This window comes from Cajanus cajan, chromosome 8, assembly GCF_000230855.2.
Source record: "Cajanus cajan strain Asha chromosome 8, NIPB_CcT2T_4, whole genome shotgun sequence".
NCBI classification, from domain to species: domain Eukaryota; kingdom Viridiplantae; phylum Streptophyta; class Magnoliopsida; order Fabales; family Fabaceae; genus Cajanus; species Cajanus cajan.
Genome location: NC_138524.1, coordinates 7,190,113 through 7,211,334, shown reverse-complemented (window position 1 = coordinate 7,211,334; position 21,222 = coordinate 7,190,113). Strand labels below are relative to the sequence as shown.

At 28.5% G+C, this 21,222-nt stretch overlaps 1 protein-coding gene across 1 annotated transcript; it reads left to right on the top strand.

The window, feature by feature from the left end:
* Positions 1–1,391: 1,391 nt before the first annotated feature.
* Positions 1,392–2,717, top strand: LOC109799311 (chitinase 2). The gene has a single exon (XM_020359858.3). The coding sequence runs from the start codon at positions 1,630–1,632 to the stop codon at positions 2,554–2,556; it is 927 nt and encodes a 308-aa protein (XP_020215447.1). The 5' UTR covers positions 1,392–1,629; the 3' UTR covers positions 2,557–2,717.
* Positions 2,718–21,222: the final 18,505 nt, after the last annotated feature.

The window sequence follows — 21,222 nt, the reverse complement described above, 5'->3', positions numbered from 1 at the left end:
TAAAAATACTTGAATACACCTAGAACCAGAACGGCCCGTTCTAAAACCAAAACGGCCCGTTCTGGTTACATTATTGATGTGTAAAATTTGCACCTGGAACGGGCCGTTCCAGATCCAAAATTAACACATCAACAGTGTAACCAGAATGGACCGTTCTGGTTTCAGAACGGGCCGTTCTGGTCTAGAATTTCGTAAAAAAAACCAAAGTACAAAGCATTTTTTTTGGGAAAATACAAAGCATTTCAAACACTAGATTTAATAATATTGTTAATGAGGATTAATAACTTCAATCGCTAAACATTTGGGCTATACAGTATATCATTAAGGATGATGCAGTGTATCAATAAGGACAATGATAACAAGTTTTATTTCATTGTTAGTCAAACTGGAGTGAACTACTTACTACCAAATTGACACTATACAGTCAAAGATAAAACGAAACAGTGTTTTTCCTTAAAGTCATTGACGATATGTACCCCAACAATAGCACCCTGTTCTTGAGGAGGTACCCCTAAACCCTGAATTTTATTTTCAATTTTTTAAATACATTGCGACATTTTAGTCAAGGTTTGAACTGGATAAATTAAAATCAAAGAAATATTTTAGAAGGTCTTATTTTATTTGATTTTTTTTTTAGTTTTATTCATAAATGAATATTTTTATTATATTTTTTATTTATTATATATTTATTAATATAGATATAATAAAATATATATATATATATATAATAAAAAGCATGGCGTTCTAAAAGCAGAACGGGCCGTTCTGGTTTGAGGTTTTTTCAAGAATTTTGGCGTCCACGTGCGCATCCACGTAGATGTCACGTGGCCAATAGTTAACTCCGTCTAGATCATTTGGACGGAAGTCCCAAATTGCACTAATTTAAGTTATTAGGGACCAAATTGAGACCAAAAATTAAAGTGGGACTAAATTAAAAATATTAAATAATGTAAGGGACGAAAAGAGGTTTTTAACCTTAAATGTATATTGTATTATGGAACTTATGAATGTCATTTTTTAAAATCATAAAATTTATAACAATAGTATTGACTCTTAATCTATCTCTCGTAAAAAATTAAATATTTAATAAAAATCTATTTTTATCTTATTTTTAAGTTTATTTTTTACCATTTACATGACTAAAAGTGTTTTCTCACTTATAATAATCGAAACAAAATGAGCTAATTAAAGCATAAACTGAATATTTTCTTAATAATTATATATTAAAATAATAAATATTTTTATCTTAATAAATTTCTTCAAAAAGAGTTAAGGCCCCTGCTTCTCCCCTTTGATCCGTTCGTGAGATGAGGTACCCATCAATATCATCTTTGAACCTTTAAATAAAATATAAAAGAAAGTAGGATACTATGAAGTATGAAGTATGAACACTCTTTTAGAATGATCATAATTCACAACTGAAAACAATGATATTTTGCACAAAAGCAACAAAGAAAGCTTCAATTCAAGCATTAGACCAAATTAATGGGCACGACATGCATCCAATTTTATATTGTGCACCTCCATATTCATACTCTATCCATTACACTATATAAACCTACGAAAGCAAATGCATAGCACAACAACAACCTTCAAACTCAAGCTTTTCGATTCTTGGTGCATATAGCAATGGAATTCCCCACTTCCACTCTTAAACCATTTTTCTTAATTTTGTTACTACTCACATCAAGCCATGCAGGAGCAGGAGCAGGAGCACCACCCCCCTCATCAAACCTATTCCGAGAATACATCGGAGCGGAATTCAACAACGTTAAATTCTCCGATGTCCCAATCAACCCAAGTGTGGAATTCCACTTCATTCTCTCCTTCGCCATCGACTACGACACCTCATCATCGCCCTCACCCACCAACGGAAAATTCAACGTCTTTTGGGACACCACCAACCTTAGCCCCACCCAAGTTTCCTCCATCAAAGCCAAAAACCCAAATGTCAAAGTTGCCCTTAGTCTCGGGGGTGACAGCGTGGCAAACGGGTATGCTTTCTTCGACCCCTCTTCAACCGACACGTGGCTTTCCAACGCCGTTTCTTCCCTCACAACCATAATCAAAGACTACAACTTGGACGGAATCGACATTGACTACGAGCACTTCAAGTCAGACCCTGACACGTTTTCTGAGTGCATTGGGAGGCTCATCAAGACGCTCAAATCAAACGGGGTTATTTCTTTTGCTTCCATTGCTCCCTTCGATGATGACCAAGTTCAGAGCCACTACTTGGCCTTGTGGAAGAGTTACGGGGACATCATAGATTATGTTAACTTTCAGTTTTATGCCTACGACAAGGGCACCAGCGTCGACCAGTTCATCGGTTACTTCAACCAACAAAGTTCGAATTATAAAGGTGGGAAGGTGTTGGTGAGTTTCATCAGTGATGGGAGTGGTGGCTTGTCTCCAAATGCTGGCTTCTTCACTGCGTGTCATACGTTGAAGACTCACCAAAAACTTCATGGGATATTTGTTTGGTCCGCGGATGATTCCATGGGAAATGGTTTTCGCTATGAGAAGCAATCACAAGCTCTTTTAGCTTTACCCTAGTATGCTTCATTAAATTAAAATGTTATATATGTATGTATCCCTGTACTCATATAGACTTTATATCATGGATATACACATGTATGTATGATTATTATGATATATGTATCTTCTACCTTTTATTTATATTAAAGTAAATTACACTCCTATTTTTATTTTTTTAAGATTATATTCAATATTTTATTATTATTTAAACTTACAACGAAATATTTTTTAAATTAAAAGGATGCTATATCTTCTAATTTTCAAACAATTTCAAGTCATGTGCATATCACATAATACAAATATGTTAACAAATTTAACACTATTTATAGGTTAAAATTGGGGACATTATAACATTTTTTAACTTTTAAAATTCTACTATAGATTAAAAATCGAAGAAATATCAAGTACAATTTCAAATGTGGGAGTATAAGTCTTCATATTATACACATACTTCTTTTTATGAAATTGTGATCCATTTTTATTTACGTGCTTGTGAATTTTTGTTTTGGTTGGTTTACTAGGGATGTGTATTTGTAAAAACATAGAATGGAAAATTCAATGTGAATCCATCAAATATCTCCTATCACTTTTGGTTTCTCATTTGGATTGGATGATGGCCTAACATCTATGAAGAGTACAAAATATTAGAATGATCAAACATTGAGAAGCAATCCTTCTTTTGGGTTATTAAGCGATCCAAAAATTGAGGGCTAAAAGTCCAAACTACGAGCTTAAAGCCCAACGTTATTTTTCTCAATGCTAAATGTCTTAACTGAGTTCGGCCCTTTATCAAAGCTGGAATACTCTTTAGGAAATAATATTGGCCCAAATTCTATCTTTTCATTGACTCGATTATACTTTTGTTTATTACAATTAATGTTCGATTTTGATCTTTTCGTAACTTTTTACTTGATTTTAACCTCGTAATTTTCTAATTATTACAACTAAGTTTGGAAAAAATTTCAATTTTTCATAATCAATTATTTTTAAACAAAAATTTTCTATATCAAATTCTTTTTTTTTCCTTCTCAAAATTTGTATAATTAAAAATTAAAACCCAGCTCAAAAGTATACTAAATAAAAAATAATAATATTTCACCCAAAATTAACAAAATCATAATTCTTACCCTTTTCGAAACTTTAATTCATACCATATAATTTTTTTTAAAATTTCATCATGTTTTTAACTTTTGTCCTTTTTAATCATTTTGTTTCTCAAATACATCTTAAAATCCTAATTAAAAAGAAAGTGACGAAAGAATTAATTGTAATACTTAAAAATTGAAGCACTAAAATCAAATAAAAATATATTAAAAAGTTACGGTAAATTATGTCTTTCTATTCTTCAACATATTTTTTTCGAATGTTGAGTTTAGTCTCTATACAAATTTAATACATTTTAGTATTTATATTTTAATTTCAACATAATCACATTCTTGTCCTTAATAAGACATACTAAGGGACTAAAAACAAAAGCTAAAAACATATTAAATTTTTATGAAAACTACAAACATATTTTACTCAAAAAAAAAAAAATCAAAATCACGTATTGATCATATTAGAGAGAGAGAAAGATGCATTAAGCCTAAGTAATAACTATTGGATTACATTTGGTCGTTTTACTTTTTACTAGTTCTACTTGACATTTTTCCGTATAACTTACGTTAGTAGTAAATGATCATTAACACAATTCACCAACGCTCTATATACTCTTGTAATGGGTCCACTTTTTTCAAGTGATGGGGTGTATGGTAGTTTCTCATGTTGAAAATTAAAGTGTAATCTTGATGATATTTGCATGATAAAAATTTACATGTAGGTTTTGTCGTTATGATGAATGGTACTTATAAATCGTGAGACGTGAATAGGGGCATTGTTTGTCGCAATGACAGCACTAGTTGTTGGGGGAGTTTTTATAATATAGAGCACTCCATACAGTAAGTAGTGAGTAAGTCACACAAATAAGTTTGACACCACAATATAACTAAAAACATTAAGCCATTAGGTAAGTAGATTTTTCTCACTTATATATTACTCAATATGCCCAACTCTAATCAATGTAAAACTTCACTTCACACTTGAATTCCAACACTAGTGAGTTAGGAAGCACATAGACGTTGCACGCAGCGATCCGTAGCAGCAATAAAGTGTGTTTAATTTGCGAATGGTGATTTTAGCATTCGATCCGAGTCAGGCAGGGTCCTTTTTGACTCAACATTCCACAACGGTGTCGTATGAGTGGCTAACTAGTGCCTAACCGTCTTGTTGAGAAGATTGAGTTGACCTACACTCATATATACAACAACGTCTTCGATGCCACACTCACCAAAAAGCCTATTATTTTGGGGAGGTTCAGGTTTGTTTGGTTTGGATGAATCTGCACTTACACATGAAAACGACGTAATGCTTGTCAATCCGTTGCTATCATTTTTCCCACTTTGTTCATTGTAATCATTTGTTAACCGTCCACCCAATATTAGAGTGTTGTATGGGATCATGTAGCTTCCCACTTTAATGCTTCCAATATCAAAAAACATGACCATTATTGTGCCATCTTTGGGGGCTCAAGACTTCAAGCCTCCAATTTCCAATTTGATATGACATATCAACTTGTATTTCTTTTTTAAAAAAAATACTAAGATACTATGTAGCTTTTGAAAATATCACCGAATAATAGTATAGTCAACAAATTACAAGTCTTTATTTTAAAAATTAATTTTATAAAATTAAGTTAGATCTATAATAAATCTATTCAAACACTCATATATATTGTTATGGGACTATTTACAAATATTTAATTCTACGAATTTTACATTAAAAAAAGTAAGGTAGAAAAAAGTTATCTTACAAGTTAATATTATAATATTAAATTAGATTTATAAACCACATTTTTAACCAATCGTATATCGACAGCTTGTGGAGATTAGTTTATACATGCTAGAACTAAAAAAGTAACTACCAAAATCATTAGTGTTCTTCGTTTCATCTTTTCTAATTTGTTCCATCACTTTCGATCTCACTTCGCTCTCACTTTTCTATCATAATAATTGGAATAGACATCGAAGCGAACCTCGTAATAGTGACAAAGGTATCTATCTTTCTATCTACTATGGTACATAATAATGCATTATACATCCTACTACAAGGACCTGGCATAGAGCCCCTAGTTTTACATAAACATCATATTCTATAAAGAATTTGGCGTACTCGTGTGATGTTACTCTTTAATGGGCATATAATTGATGTTACTGTTTTTCGTTCAATTACAACGTATCTTTATATGCTTCTATTTTAAAAATTCTATCGAAAACAAGTATTTATTGATGTGATGATTCATCAACGTTGATAATATATAAAGTAAATATTGTTCTTTTAATATATTATATTTAAAAATAATAATTCAAATTTTAAATAAATTGAGTGGAAATTTAAGAAATTATTTAAAAATTTGTAATGTTTGAAATATTAGTTAGATTTACATAATTTTATTTGTTTTAATATCTTTTAGAGATTTGTTTCTTATTTTTTTAATTAGGAAGATTATATGATCCACATTTCTGTTTTATATAGAGAGAGTCAAAAAATAAAATTTGTGTGTTCTATTTAATATTTTTGAACGTATAGACAATTTTCCTATGTGGGGGATAATTTTTTCCATTATTGGCATTAAAGCTATGACAAAGAACATACAAATGTTTGAAATATCGTTATTTGATGGTAAGACAAATTTTATGATTTGATAGTGTACCATTCATGTCCAACACCATTGAACTTTGTACGTGGATAAATGATGGGTGACCCTTTTTTAATAATATAGGATAGCTCTGATACCATCTTAGAATAGTGAATTTGAGTCTAATTCAATCCTACAAAATTGACTTGTAAGGTGAAGATTGATTTCCACTTATATACTATTTAATTATCTAATCTATAGTCGATGTGAGACTTGAATTTTTCCTAATACATTCAAGATATTTTAATGCAACAAGGTTTTTATCAAGTTTTGAAAGACGAAAAGTCAAATACTATTAATGAAAGTTAATGGAGTCAAATCCAAAAGAAGATCGTGAGTATGATTTGGTTAGCTCTTGCTCCCAATATAAAGTGCAACGTCTTAAAGGAGACAACATTAAAAGCCTTGTGGGAGAAACTTGAGAATATTTATGCATCTAAGTTGTTAACCAATCGTCTGTATTTGAAGATGAAGTTGTATAAACTCAAAATGGAGATGGGATATTAATCATTTTAATTGGATAGTATATCAATTGCTAAATGTAAATAAAAAAAAATATGATGAAGAGTAAGCAATGTTATTTTTAGTTTCACTACTAAAGTCTTATAAATCTTTAGTTCAAACATTGCTTGTAGGGAAAATATCATTGAAGTTATATGAAATGACATCCACTTTAAGAGAAAATGAGAGAATGATGAAAAATGAGAATATTAATACCAAAGGTCATGCACGAGTTGTGCAACATTCTAAGCAAGAGTAGGCATGGCAATGGGGCGGGGCGGGGGCGGGTTTTACGTTCCCCGCCCCCGCCCCCGCCTCCGATACCTGTTGGGGATAAAATCTGGGTCCTCATCCTCGCCCCTGGCGGGGTTCGGGTTTCCCCGCCCCGCCCCTGCTCATATTTTCTTTTTTTCTTTTAAAAAAATATGAACAATTTAAAAAAAAATAAAAGAAAAGTAAAATAATATAAATTTTTACATATAAATATTTATAATTTTGGTTTATATATATATATATATATAAATAATTTTTTAATTATATTATTAAGTGGGGCGGGGGCGGGGGTGGGTATGGGGGCGGGGGCGGGGTGGGTATTAACATCCCCGCCCCCGATTGATAACCCACGGAGGTGGGTTAGATTGTCATGCCTAAGCAAGAGAGAAGTAATTCATATAGACAAGGTGAGTTTAGAGTAGGCATGGCAACGGGGCGGGGCGGGTACGGGTTTCGTGATACCCGTCCCCATCCCCGCGACTGAAACCCATACCCGTCCCCGTCCCCATACCCGGCGGGTATGGAATTTTTATCCCATCTCCGTCCCCGTCGGGTATCGGGTATACCCGTACCCGTACCCGTACCTGTTAAATTTTTTTTTTACAATTTTTTTTTCAACTTATCTTTATATCTGACAGGAACGAATTAAAAATCTAAACCTAAATCCAGAAAATGATGAATCCAAAAAAAGCAAAAGCCACGAAGCAAAATAATGGAGGAATAGAAAAAGGCAGGGAACGAATCGAAATTGGACGAAAGAGGCAACAGAAGGAGTACCTTGTGAAAGGAGAGGTTATTTCCAAATTCACCAGCGAGTTCCCTGACTCTGCGGATGGCGCGGTGGCTCCGTAGCTGGTCCGGTGGCTCTGTCGCAAGAGTGCTTGGTCGTCAAATGGGGTTTGAAAATTGAAACCCTAATAAGTGTTTGTGTTGCTCTTGTAAGCGTGCGTGACCCTTTTACATTTTAGAACAAAATGTTAATTTTTCAAAAATAAAATAAACCGGGGACGGGGACGGGGACGGGGCGGGTAAGTATATACTCGTCCCTGTACCCGTACCCGATTTCTTTTATCGAGTTTTATCCGTACCCGTACCTGTAACAGCCCAAGAACCCGCATGTAGATATTGTCCGCTTTGGCCGCAGCCCTCACGGATTTGTTTCTGGCAATGGCACGCATGCCACCCCAAAACGCGTCTACACAAGGAAGGTATCCACACCCATATATATGGCATGCTTCGTTCTCCTTCCTAACCGATGTGGGACTATATCCACCCCCCCTCAAGGGAGTCCAGCGCCCTCGCTGGCACACCGGCCCGGGAACCGGCTCTGATACCAATGTAACAGCCCAAGAACCCGCATGTAGATATTGTCCGCTTTGGCCGCAGCCCTCACGGATTTGTTTCTGGCAATGGCACGCATGCCACCCCAAAACGCGTCTACACAAGGAAGGTATCCACACCCATATATATGGCATGCTTCGTTCTCCTTCCTAACCGATGTAGGTATCCACATCGGTTAGGAAGGAGAACGAAGCATGCCATATATATGGGTGTGGATACCTTCCTTGTGTAGACGCGTTTTGGGGTGGCATGCGTGCCATTGCCAGAAACAAATCCGTGAGGGCTGCGGCCAAAGCGGACAATATCTACATGCGGGTTCTTGGGCTGTTACATTGGTATCAGAGCCGGTTCCCGGGCCGGTGTGCCAGCGAGGGCGCTGGACTCCCTTGAGGGGGGGTGGATATAGTCCCACATCGGTTAGGAAGGAGAACGAAGCATGCCATATATATGGGTGTGGATACCTTCCTTGTGTAGACGCGTTTTGGGGTGGCATGCGTGCCATTGCCAGAAACAAATCCGTGAGGGCTGCGGCCAAAGCGGACAATATCTACATGCGGGTTCTTGGGCTGTTACAGTACCCGTACCCGGTCAAAGCGGGTATTCCCCGTCAAAGTCGGGACGGGTTCGGGTATTACCCACGGGTACGGGTTTATTTGTCATCCCTAGTTTAGAGGAAGATTAAATTTTTAATTACATCAATATATGAGTAACATGCAATGTTACCATTTAGGAAAGACAGGTCACCTACAATCAGTGACGGATCCAAAAATTTTAGATAGTGGGAGCAATACTTATTTATATATTTGTAGTATTAAAAATTTTATGTATAACTTTTAAAGGCATAAATATATATCATGATTATTTTTTACAAGTTTTTATATCTATAATTACAATTAAAGATGAAAATAAATTAGGTCAGACTAGATTTTATTATAATTTAGTATGTTTAAACCTAACTTTCTTAAAAAATATATATCCTAAGTATAACTTATTTATCTATCATAGACATCTTTTAAATGTTTGGGTAGAATTACAATCCTAAAAACCTACTTTATAATTATTTAATACTATTAAAAATATAAAAATAAATATGTAAAATTTTATAAAAATCAAGTTTAAGTTATTTATGATATAAACAAATTTTTAATATCTAATATGTATTTTTAGATGATAATTTATTTTAAAATATATTTTGTAATAACAATTTTAAATAAAACATAAATCTTTTGATTATTCTTATTTTTATATTTTTAATCAACGTATACAATAAATAGAAAGCACAAAAGATAAATATGTATACTACAAATTTTATTTTATCAAAAATTAATTTTTTAATATATTACACTAAATATGTGAGTATTAATATATATATATATATATATATATATATTATAATTAAATTTTTTTAAAAAATTGATTCATTATTAAGGAGTATTCTTTATCACATAAAAGAATTAATCTCTTTTAAAAGTTTGACAAATATGAAATAAATAAATATTTTCTCTGAATCTATATTTTATACATATGATAATTTAAACATATATATTTATTTTATTAGAATATAATTTTTATTTTTTGAATAAAAAATTAATCATGTCTCGAATAGTAGTGGGGGCAAGTGCTCCCACCCTCCAAAACGTGTACAATCAATGTTAAAGAAATGTGAGAGGACCTTTAAAAATTGATAATTATAAGGAGCAATGATGATGACTCCTAAACTAATGTAACCCAAAACCTTCATGATGATGATGTCTCTTTGGTAACTACTGAGAAAGTTGTTAAATCAAAATGGGTAATGGATTATGATGTCTCAAGACATATTTTTAGAGATCAAACGATGTTTCACACTTTAAAAACTAATTTTGGGTTTGATCAATTCAAGTTAGGAAATGGTAGAAAAATAGAGGTTATAGGTATTGGGGTTGTGATAGTGAAACTTCATAATAGTGTCATCCAAACTTTTAAAAATGTGAGATATGTACCTATTATTGCATCTAATATAATTCTACTAAGGGAGCTGAAATCACAAGACTACAAATATGTTGGTTCAAAATGGAGATGCAATGTATACAAGAGAAGACACTTGATATTACAAGGACAAAAGAATGAGAAAAATATTTGCTACTTGGAAGGACAAGTTTTAAGAAGATAAATATTTTAATTAACTAGTTATTCAAAAATTTTAAGTAAGAAATGATTTATTGAAAAAATAATTCAAATTTCAAATAAATTGAGTTGGTAAAAATTTAAGGAGTTATTTTAGGAATTTATAATATTTAAGATAGTGTTTAGATTTACAATTTTTCATTTATTTTAATATTGTTTAGATATTTATTTCTTTTTTAATTAGGAGACTTATATAATTCAAATTTTATATTATAATTTTGTTCTATATATAGAGAACCAAGAAATGAAATTTATATGTATTACGTTTAATATCCTTAAGTGTATGGATAATCTTATTGTGTGAGAAGTTTTTTTCCATCAATTTCGTCAAATATATTAAGTATACATATATTTGTCTAGAAATTAATTAAATATTTTTTCTTGCAAAAAAAATTAAGGATTTCAACATAAAATAATAATTACATAAAAATTACCTAAATTTTATTTTTTTTTAAAAGAATTATACTTCTAAAAATTTAAAATAGAAACATATACGATAGATAATTAAGTATATATACCTCACTATTATACATTCAGTTTAATAATTCAGATATTACTCATATTTATTTATGATGAAAACAAATATTTTCAATGAAAGTTAAGACAGATTCAAATTGTACTATAAATACAAATTTATTTATCACCTCCACAGTCACACACATCAAAGTCGGATTCCATCACTAGCCATATTTATCGCCCACTTTTTCCTCCAAAGCACGTTCTTTTTGGTACAACTCTTTGACATGTTTCAAGACATAAAATCCCAGAGATTGAGAATAATTAATGAAGAAATTTATCAACAATTATGCACCATGCATGTTAGGGGTGAGCATTAAACCGACACCCAAACCGAACCCGAAAAACCCGATAAAAAATATTGTTTTTATGTGGGTTCGGGCGGGTCTTATGGGTAAATCGGGTTAAAATTTTGATTTTATACGAGTTATATTGAGCGGGTTCGGTTTTGAATTTTTAAACCTGCCAAAAACCGAACCCAACCGAAAATGAGATAAGTTTAAATTTTTATTACTTTTGTATAACTAAACAACAATGGTCCAAACTTAAAAGTCTTTATTTCAAGTATAATATAGCCATCAATTTGTAACTTATTTTTTTTCCTTTTTCTCATAACTTAGATATTTATTTTGTCTTCTCCTTCCTCATTCAACTTCTCAACACACTAGTCCATTTTTAGAGTTATCTTTTTGCTTCTTTCTTTGTCTTTCTTTTCCATCTTCTTATCTCCATTTTGAGTACATTTTGTGTGACTGTGATTTCTTATGATTTTGTAATCTAACTTTATATTTCTTTTCCATGTAACAACTATGAATTTTGTTATCTTTTATTTTTGCTTCTTTAGTTTGTAAATGTTTCAACTACGAATCTACTTACACCATCTATTGTCACCTTCATTCTATTTTTATATACTATTTTAAAAATATTTTTTATCGTTTTAAGCTTCATCTTTCTTAAGATAAATTGGTTTACAAAAAAATTCAAACCCGATTATACCCACCCGCTTAAATCTGAATCCGTTTCAACCCGAACCGCCTCAAATCGAAAGCTTAGTCGGTCGGATATGGGTCACATTTTTTCAAAGTCGATTTACAATGAGTTGGACATTTTTCACCCGAACCCGACCAAACCCACCCGTTGCTCACCCCTAATGCATGTGCACAGTACACGCCATTACACAATGCTATTTTTGCCACTTCATGGGCCTTTTGAGATTGTTTCATTTCTTATCAAAGAAGATTTTATAGTTTTATTAATTAGAGCCATTTATACATTCAAATGTCAAATACGTGTCGATCAAAACGAGTATCACTAAGAATAATTTCATAAAGGACAATACATATACCATGAAAAACAAAAAGACAAACACAAACACAACAGCATCATATGCACAATCGAGATTATTCTTTCATCATGATTAAAATTTTATTTCAATAATATACATAAACGTATATTATAAATACATTTATATTTATTGTATATGTAAAATTTTAATTCCAATAAAAAATAAGTACTTAAGTTTTATGCTAAAACACTCTATCGTGTTTAGGAAATCATAACAGTGCTGCTAACCCTCATCCCCTTTTCTTTTCATCTTTCTCTCTCTGAAAAAAGTGATGGCATTTTTCCTTCTTGATTTTGTATGTGGGAAAGGGATTGGCCTAAAATTGAAGTTGTTGATGTGGCATGAGTTTTTCGCTTTTTACCTCTTAAAATTTTAGAACATGTTTGGTTTGCCATTCCTTACATGCTGATATTGGTTAAAGAGCTCCTTGTATATTTCACTTTGAATTTTGGAAGCTATAGAGCAGCAACAAAAACATGCTATAAATCATACTAGTATTCTGAAAAGAAAAGAAAATGGAAATGAAATTAAAATTGTCTATTGACTATTAGCACTAGTCCCATAGTAATAATGAAGTGGTTTTCCCTCATGCCACTTCTATATTACTGTATACTTAAATGAAAATATACACATTACTGATTACTCCACATTTATAAATGATAATGGCTTTGTCATTTAGTTGCTGCTCGGTCTCATAAATACTCTTATATGTTGCTCAAGTACTATGGCGTGAGGTGATGTGGGTGATACCATGCACTATGCATGTACCAAAAAATATTCAAAAGTAATGGAATCAACCATAATTATTACATTTGTTTCGTGTACAAATGCTATTGATATATTTTCTAATATATTTTGGGTATTTGTGTATGTTATATATAATATGTTTTAGTATTTCTTATTTCTTATTTTTTAATAATTTTTAAATACATGTATATTTATCATTTGAATCATCTCCTATAATATATTGCTTCTCCAACGTAAAGAGACATATGTTAAAGTAAATAATAATAATAATAATAATAAAATAAAATAAAATAAAGAAAGAAATTAAGCATGAAAAAGTGGCGGAGAGTGAAAGAAAAATTATAAATAAATTGATCAAAGAGTTAATTTGCCACGTTATTTAATATCATTTATTTGTTAATAATAATATATTACAAGTAAGTTTTGAAACTTCTTAATAAATTTTTTTAATTTTTATATTCACTTTTTTATTCAAATGTTGCTATCCTCCACTTAAATTCATAAAATAAAATGAAAAAAAAAACACTAATGGGTTTTTTAAAATAACTAATTTTTTATATTTTTAAATATTAATCAAAATTCTATAAAAAATATTAATCAAAATAAAAATTTCTAAAATTATTTGAATTTTTGAAATTTCAATTAAAATTTATAAATATGTATGTTAATAACTAGATTTGTAACCCATGAAAGTATGGATATAATGAAACATTCTAAATTTTTTATTGCAATTGATTATTTTTCTTTTACTCATCATGAATAAGTTAATTATTTTTTTAGTAATTTGAGTTTATATAAGTAGCATTTAGTTATATTATTATGGAATGATAATTTTTTTAATAGTAATAATATAAGTATTTTATTTTATGTTTGGATTCCTAAAATATATATTTATATATAAGTTATGTAATAGTTTATTATATAAAAATAATATAATACGAATATATATATATATATATATATATATATAATATAATATAATATAATAGTTTATTTTATATATATATGTTTAAAAAAAGAGAAAACAAATAAAAAAGGAGATAATCTGGATTGAATAAAAAAAAATTTAAAAAAAGATAAATATGTTGAAATTTTTTTCGAACATATATACGATCATTCTTGTTCAAAGTATATAAAGGTAAGTAAAAAAATAAATAAGTAAAACAGTGAAGGATATGGAAATATACATGAGGGATAAGATAAATGTCAAAAAAAAATTAATGAAAAAATCTTGAAGGAGAGTGAAATATGCACAAAGTTTTTTACTTTGACAGTCTTCAATATATCACACATGATGTATATGTTTCGTAAAGTTTTATAAATAACAAACAAAGTAAGTTCACACACACTTACTCTACAATGCTAATTTTCAATTAGTGCGGTTTTATTAAGAGAAAAATAAAACAGAAAGAGATTTGTATCATTAAAACTACCATCAAAAATGAAAATTTTATTGATAACAAGTGTTAAAAATAGAAGGGTGAGATATTTATTATGATATATATATAAAGTAGATTCTTTATTTTGGTGAATATCTTACTTGAGATAATCGTAATCTTTTAAATAAAAATAAAAATCATTAAATGGAAGTTATAAAATGTTACAAAAGTCTTTTTATATAATAATTGTCAACTAGTTTGTTAATATTGGCAATTAAATAGAGGCATGAAGTGTTTTTCTCTCACTAGCATATATAACCATACTTGTTTAGTAAGATATCTTTAACCTCATCTTATTTATTTATTTTATGTTATCTAGTTATTATTAATACATTATTTAACCATTTTTATTTTCTTTAACATCTTGTATTTGTTGTTTAATTATATCTTTTTTAATTCATTATATTATATTATTTTTTTAATTTTTTATATTATATTGATTTTTTTATACATTTAAATTAAAAAAAAATATGAGTATAATATCTAACTTCTATTTTTCTATTCCTCTTTTACGTAAATGTTATTATATCTATATGTATAATAATAATAATTATTATTATTATTATTATTATTAAAATAGTAGTTATTATAATAATATGTATTATTCTTAAGTTATGATAAGTAAATAATTGTTATTAGTTAACCAATACAAGCATGTTATAAGTAATGAAATATTTAAATATCTAGATAAAGATATGAGTATGCAAATGGAGATTTTGACCTAGGGAGTTTAAATGTGAATGTATTTGATAAAGTGGGTGATTCTTGTATTATTATGTTATGGTAAAACTCATTTATTTAAAATAATCACTACAAAACTTGTTAAAATCTAAAATAAAATAAAAAATTGGTTATATACTTTTATATATATATATATATATATATATATATATATATATGTATATATAATTGTATTAGAGTATGGTTGTATGGTTATATTCTTTTTTATTGACTTATATGATATTTGCTCTCACTTCTTTTATATTTTTTAAATTTTATTTTGGGTATGTTTTTGAAAAATAAAAAATAAATTGATCAAAGTAAATGGTTGATCCAAATCTTGGACTATTTATAACACTTCTTTATGTCGTATTTCCTATATTACAATAGACAGTAGACACTCAAAATAATATATAGTCACTTTCAAATAATAAGGTTCTTCAGTGATATCACAACTTAATGAGTAAATGTCAATTATCCTTTATATATAATATTGTGACCATCACATTTACTCTTCTACCAACAAATCATATTAATTTGTTATATAATATAATATCTTTTCTTGTGAGATAAATATAAGAAATAAGAAAGAAGTTTCTCTAAAAATATATATGTATTTCCTTCTCTTTTAAATAATTACTGTAAGAAAGTTATTAATAGTGACTTATATTAGTGTTGTAAAAGAAAAACAAGATACTTAAATAAAGAATTGTAGTTGGTAATTAAAAGAAGATGTTACATATAAATATTTTTATTTTGTAATTTTGAATAAATTATAATCACTACTCATGTTTCTTATGAGTGGTGAATGTACACGAGAGGTTAGGGAAATTAAAGTAAACATGAGATAGTGCAGAGTGGCAAGAATGTGAGAGAATGAATGATGGTAGTGGAGAAAGTGTGTTGCTGAAAAGAGGGTAGGGCACAAACCTCTGCAGAGGGCCATAGAGAGTTTCGTTGTCTTCTCCATATTGGCAAGAGTTAAAATTTCCACGTAAGCTATGACCCCACTCCATTTCTTCAGTGTAAAAGTTCAACTTTCCATATAAGCACAACCCCACTCCCGTGTTCCTTAACCCAAACATGCCACATGATTGCACCCTATGATTTTGGCTTATTTCATTATTTTTAGAGTTATATCAATTTTAACATTTTCGTATGTTTATGTTTTGGCACAGAATATAAATTTATCAGGTCATGGACCATACAAGCCTCTCTCTCTCTCTTCTATTTTTATTTTTAATGTATCTATCTTTCTTCCACTTATGCATGTTGGAACGTAAGTATCAATAAGGAATCTCACATTGAATACATTAATTTGAATATATAAAAAAATTTATCAACTTAGTACCTTAAAATTTTGGATTAAGGTGTATAAGTGATTTGCTTGTTACCTATAGATGAGAATCATCCTTGTTTCGTATTTAACCCCCCAATAATACAAACAAAAAAAAAAAAAAAAAAAGTGATTTTGATATATTTCCTCCTTATTATAATACAGCAAATATACCACAAGCTGAATCGATACTTCAATTTTCTTCAATATTTACGAATGAATTTTCGAAGGAAAATCAAATATACACTAATTAAAATTAAAAAAAAAAAAATCAAAGCTTACTAGTTGAGAGAATCATGAATTTTTGCCATTCAATTTGAATTTAGGTCATTATTTGAGGAAATGGAAAATATTAAAGAAGACGATGTATTTATTTTTTTGTCTAGACCACAACAAAAGAAAGAGCCTCAAATGAGATAGCAATGACTTAAAAATATGAGCTAGTTATGATAAATGTCTACCCCATTTTGGAAACGATAGAAAGTGATAAATATGATAAGTAACATGATTGAAAGAGAAAGGTAAAAAGAAAATGAAGGGATAATAATAAGATAGAAGAGAAAGTGATGAGTGTAAATTTATAATTTTTCAATGATTATATATACATTTTTTAATTATGTTTTAACCAATATTAATTCCTTATGCACTGTTTGAATTAGATTGATATAGAGAAAAAAGAAATGAGAGTAAAAGAAATAGGAAGAATATATAAAATTAAAAGATAAATATTGTCATTTGTTAGGTGAGTGGAAGAGAAAGTAAAAAATAAATAAATAAATTGAATGAAAATTATTTTTATATTAAATAAAATAATGAATTTAACTAAAAAATTATTGACGTAGTTTATAAGACCTTAATTTCTTTTTTCTTTTTATTCTTATTGATTTTCTTGAAAACATTTTATATTTTTTTAAAATTTGGAAACTCTTTTTTGTTTATCCTGTCTTTTTCTCACTTTTATTATTAAATAAATAAATATGTCAAATAAATAACTTATATTTTTTATTATTGAAGCTATATAATCTTGTCTAAAAAATTTTTTTATCTATATATGATTATGCTTGTAAGATAAGTAGGCAAAAAAAGATCCTTAATTTCTCATCAGCTAGTTATTATTACACACTATATTCTTTGAAGTTAATTCTTTGTTGATATAATAACATGCAAAGTCTTCTATTCATACATGTCCGACAGTGTTCAAATTAACTCATCTTTAGTTTTTAAATATCTTTCTACCTAGTTTTTTCCTAATCAAAAAATTTATTTCTACCTCCTTTCGGTTAATTGTTTTCCGTGGTATCAGAGGATTGAGACATATCTCCATTAATAACACGCACTAGTCAAGTTGGTGTCATAAAAGTCAACTTACTTTTTGACTCAAGAAACTATTAAAGCAAAGATTAAAGGTATTAATGAGCCTTCAATATTTTTTATTACCTATAATTATTATCATTTTTTTATGTTGTATTTATTTATAATTTACTTTTTATTAAGAAAAATGTTTGCTTGAAATATTAGTAGTTGCATAGATTTGTCTCGCTCTATTTTAACTGCAAATTATTTAGTAATTTATAACGTGAATATTGTTTCTTATTTATATATTTTATATTAATTAGTCATTTCTTGTGATTTACACCTTTTTATACAAAGAATTAGACATTTGAATGTAAATCTTACAGTGTTTAATATTTGTAAATAGTTTAATAAATATCAATAAATGATGAAATGATAAATCTAACAATACTTATTAAAATAGTTTATAATATCATTTTAAAATGTAAATTCATATCTAATTTAATTATATAAAATTAACTTATTGAATGATAATTATTGTTTACTTATATACTCGTTAGAATGTAAATAAAATTTTATATCATTCAAACAATAAAATAAACATGAATTTATATATATACGATTGTGTTTATCGACAAAAAGACCTTTTAAATAGTATTTAAAAGTTGAAATCTTATCAATGTAATAAAAGTTGAGATCTTATGAATACATAGACATATATATATATATATGTCATAACTCACTATGCATAACTTTGGATATCAAATCTTAGCATGAAGTTGGTACCATTGTTTTGTCAGAATGCGACGCAGCTTTTTTTCAATTAATTTCTAATATTTAATTTCACTTACAAAACCAAGACTGTGTCAGTTTCAGGTGTTGCATCTTGCATGTACATAGGTATTAGGTTTAATGTTGCATCTCATGTAAATTGTATTAATTTTATGTTTTAGTAAGTTTAATTAGTCATTTAATATTTCGTGAGTTTAGTCGCATTTAATGCGTTTGTCCTAGAACATCCATTAATTCACCAAGTAATAATGATGAAACTAATCTCTCAATGTTTGAGAATCAAGTACTAAAGTGAAAATAAAACTGGATCATCTAATTTAGTTCAAACCGTATTTTATTAGAATGGATTGAATTGTATGCGTTCATCTTTCTAATAAAAATTAATCAATACTTTCATTAATATTGTAGTTAAAAAAATGGATTGAAGCAAATGAAACCCAGCCACAAGTTTTTAGGTCACCAGAATAATTTTTATTTTCTTAAAACTTAAAACCGATCTAAACCAATATGCAAACACCTCTTACTTTTAACTAAACGCATGATAAATTTTGAGTTGACATAGACGATTCTATTGGACCTACTTCGATCAAAGATGCTACTTTGAGGTCCCCACCTTTGATTCATTGTATGTTCTCATTGAAATTGAGAGAGAAAAAACAAAAAACAAAAAAACAAAAAAACAAAAAAAAAATCATAAACATGTTCCTAGCTAATAATAATATGATCAGAAACTCCAGATTAAACTTATGACTAACTTCTGTTTCACACCAAAGAATAATATATTTCATGAAAGCTCTATACCCAAACAGAAAATTACTTGAGCAACATATTTTTATATGTAACAGCCCAAATTACGATATTTTCATAATTTCGTCACAGTTACAGCAATATTAAAATAAGGAGTTTTAGTTCTCACATTTTCTTCGTGGCATACGTATTTGCCAAATACGCCATTAATTGTTAGAGGGGGAAAAAAGATGAAATACTTTCAGAAATATGCAAGAGTGTGTTTAGAAGATTGCAATAATTGGTTATACGCGAATCGATTGATGATATAATTGATAATAATAAAAATAAAATTTTATTTGGATAAATTTATTGAAAAACAATTTTGAGATGTTTAATTTTATTTGAATATAAAAAATATTTTTTATGTAATAAATCAGTTTTAAAAGGAAAAAATTGTTAAAAAAAAACCATAAGTTTCAAATTTTCAAATTCTAATTTTTTTTAGAAAAAAAATTTGTTTTCAAATAAGATTTATTTTTTTAGAAAAAAAATTTATTTTTAAAAAATAATTCATGTCTATGTACATTATAAGATTATTGTGAACAAGGTTAAACAAGGTGCGTTTGAAGTACTATTGATTCAATGCCTGTATGATTAATTTTTGAAAAATATATTTTTTTTAACTTTCAATAAATTAAAAAAATTATTTATTCAAAATAATTTAATTAAACACGCACTTTTATTACTCTTTTTTTATTTACCTCACGCACTTATAATCTTTACTGGCCTTAACTGTATTGAAAAATTTTATTAGTCAAGTAGTTATTGAATATAAAATGTTTATGGCCAAAATTGACATCATTTCTTAGCGTGGTGTCCAAAGCAGCATGACATGAGCAGTGTATATACTGTGTTTTCTGTATTCTAATAATGACCTCCGATGTTGAAAATTCTAAATATTCACCGTATCATCCTATTCCTAGGATTGCTTTGTCTCTCAATGTAATGATAATTGTTACGAATCCAAACTTATTTGGCTTGATTAAGGTTTGTAATATCTATCTTCTCACATGGAGTGATTTAGAAAATTACTTTTTCTGTGAAATAAGTGGTGGGATCGGATGCAAGTTGGGTGTGATTTGATTACAATTTGGAAGCTTGTTTTTATATTAAAAAAGTTACTTGTACGATTAATTGCCATCAAAAGAAGAAGAAAAAACATATAAGGATTAAATTCATTTTTAATCCTTTAAATTTAAGAAAAAAATTATTTTTAATACTTAAAATATAAAATTGATTTTTTAGTTTCCTTAATTTTTAAGAATTTTATTTTAGTTTTTATTTAAATTTTGTTAAAAATATGTTAAATTTGTCGCATATAATTTATTTATTAGTATTTTTATTAGTGAATATATCATATTAACTTGTAAGTTAATATTATATAATTGTGTCAATTTATCACTTTTGAATATTTTATTGATAACTTGAAGACTAAAACAAATTTTTAAAATTATAAGATTAAAAAATAATTTAAAATTTGAAAAAGAACAAATAAATTTATCTTAAATTTAAAAGGACTAGAAACACATTTAAACAAAAATGTAATTATTCTAGTACAAATCACTATCTTTAAAAAAATATATATATACTTTAGTGATTATCTAAGTTTATAACACTTAAAAGGTAACATGTTTATTCTTTTTTATACTTAAGTAAAACTACACAAAAATAAGCAAATATCTAACATGTACAA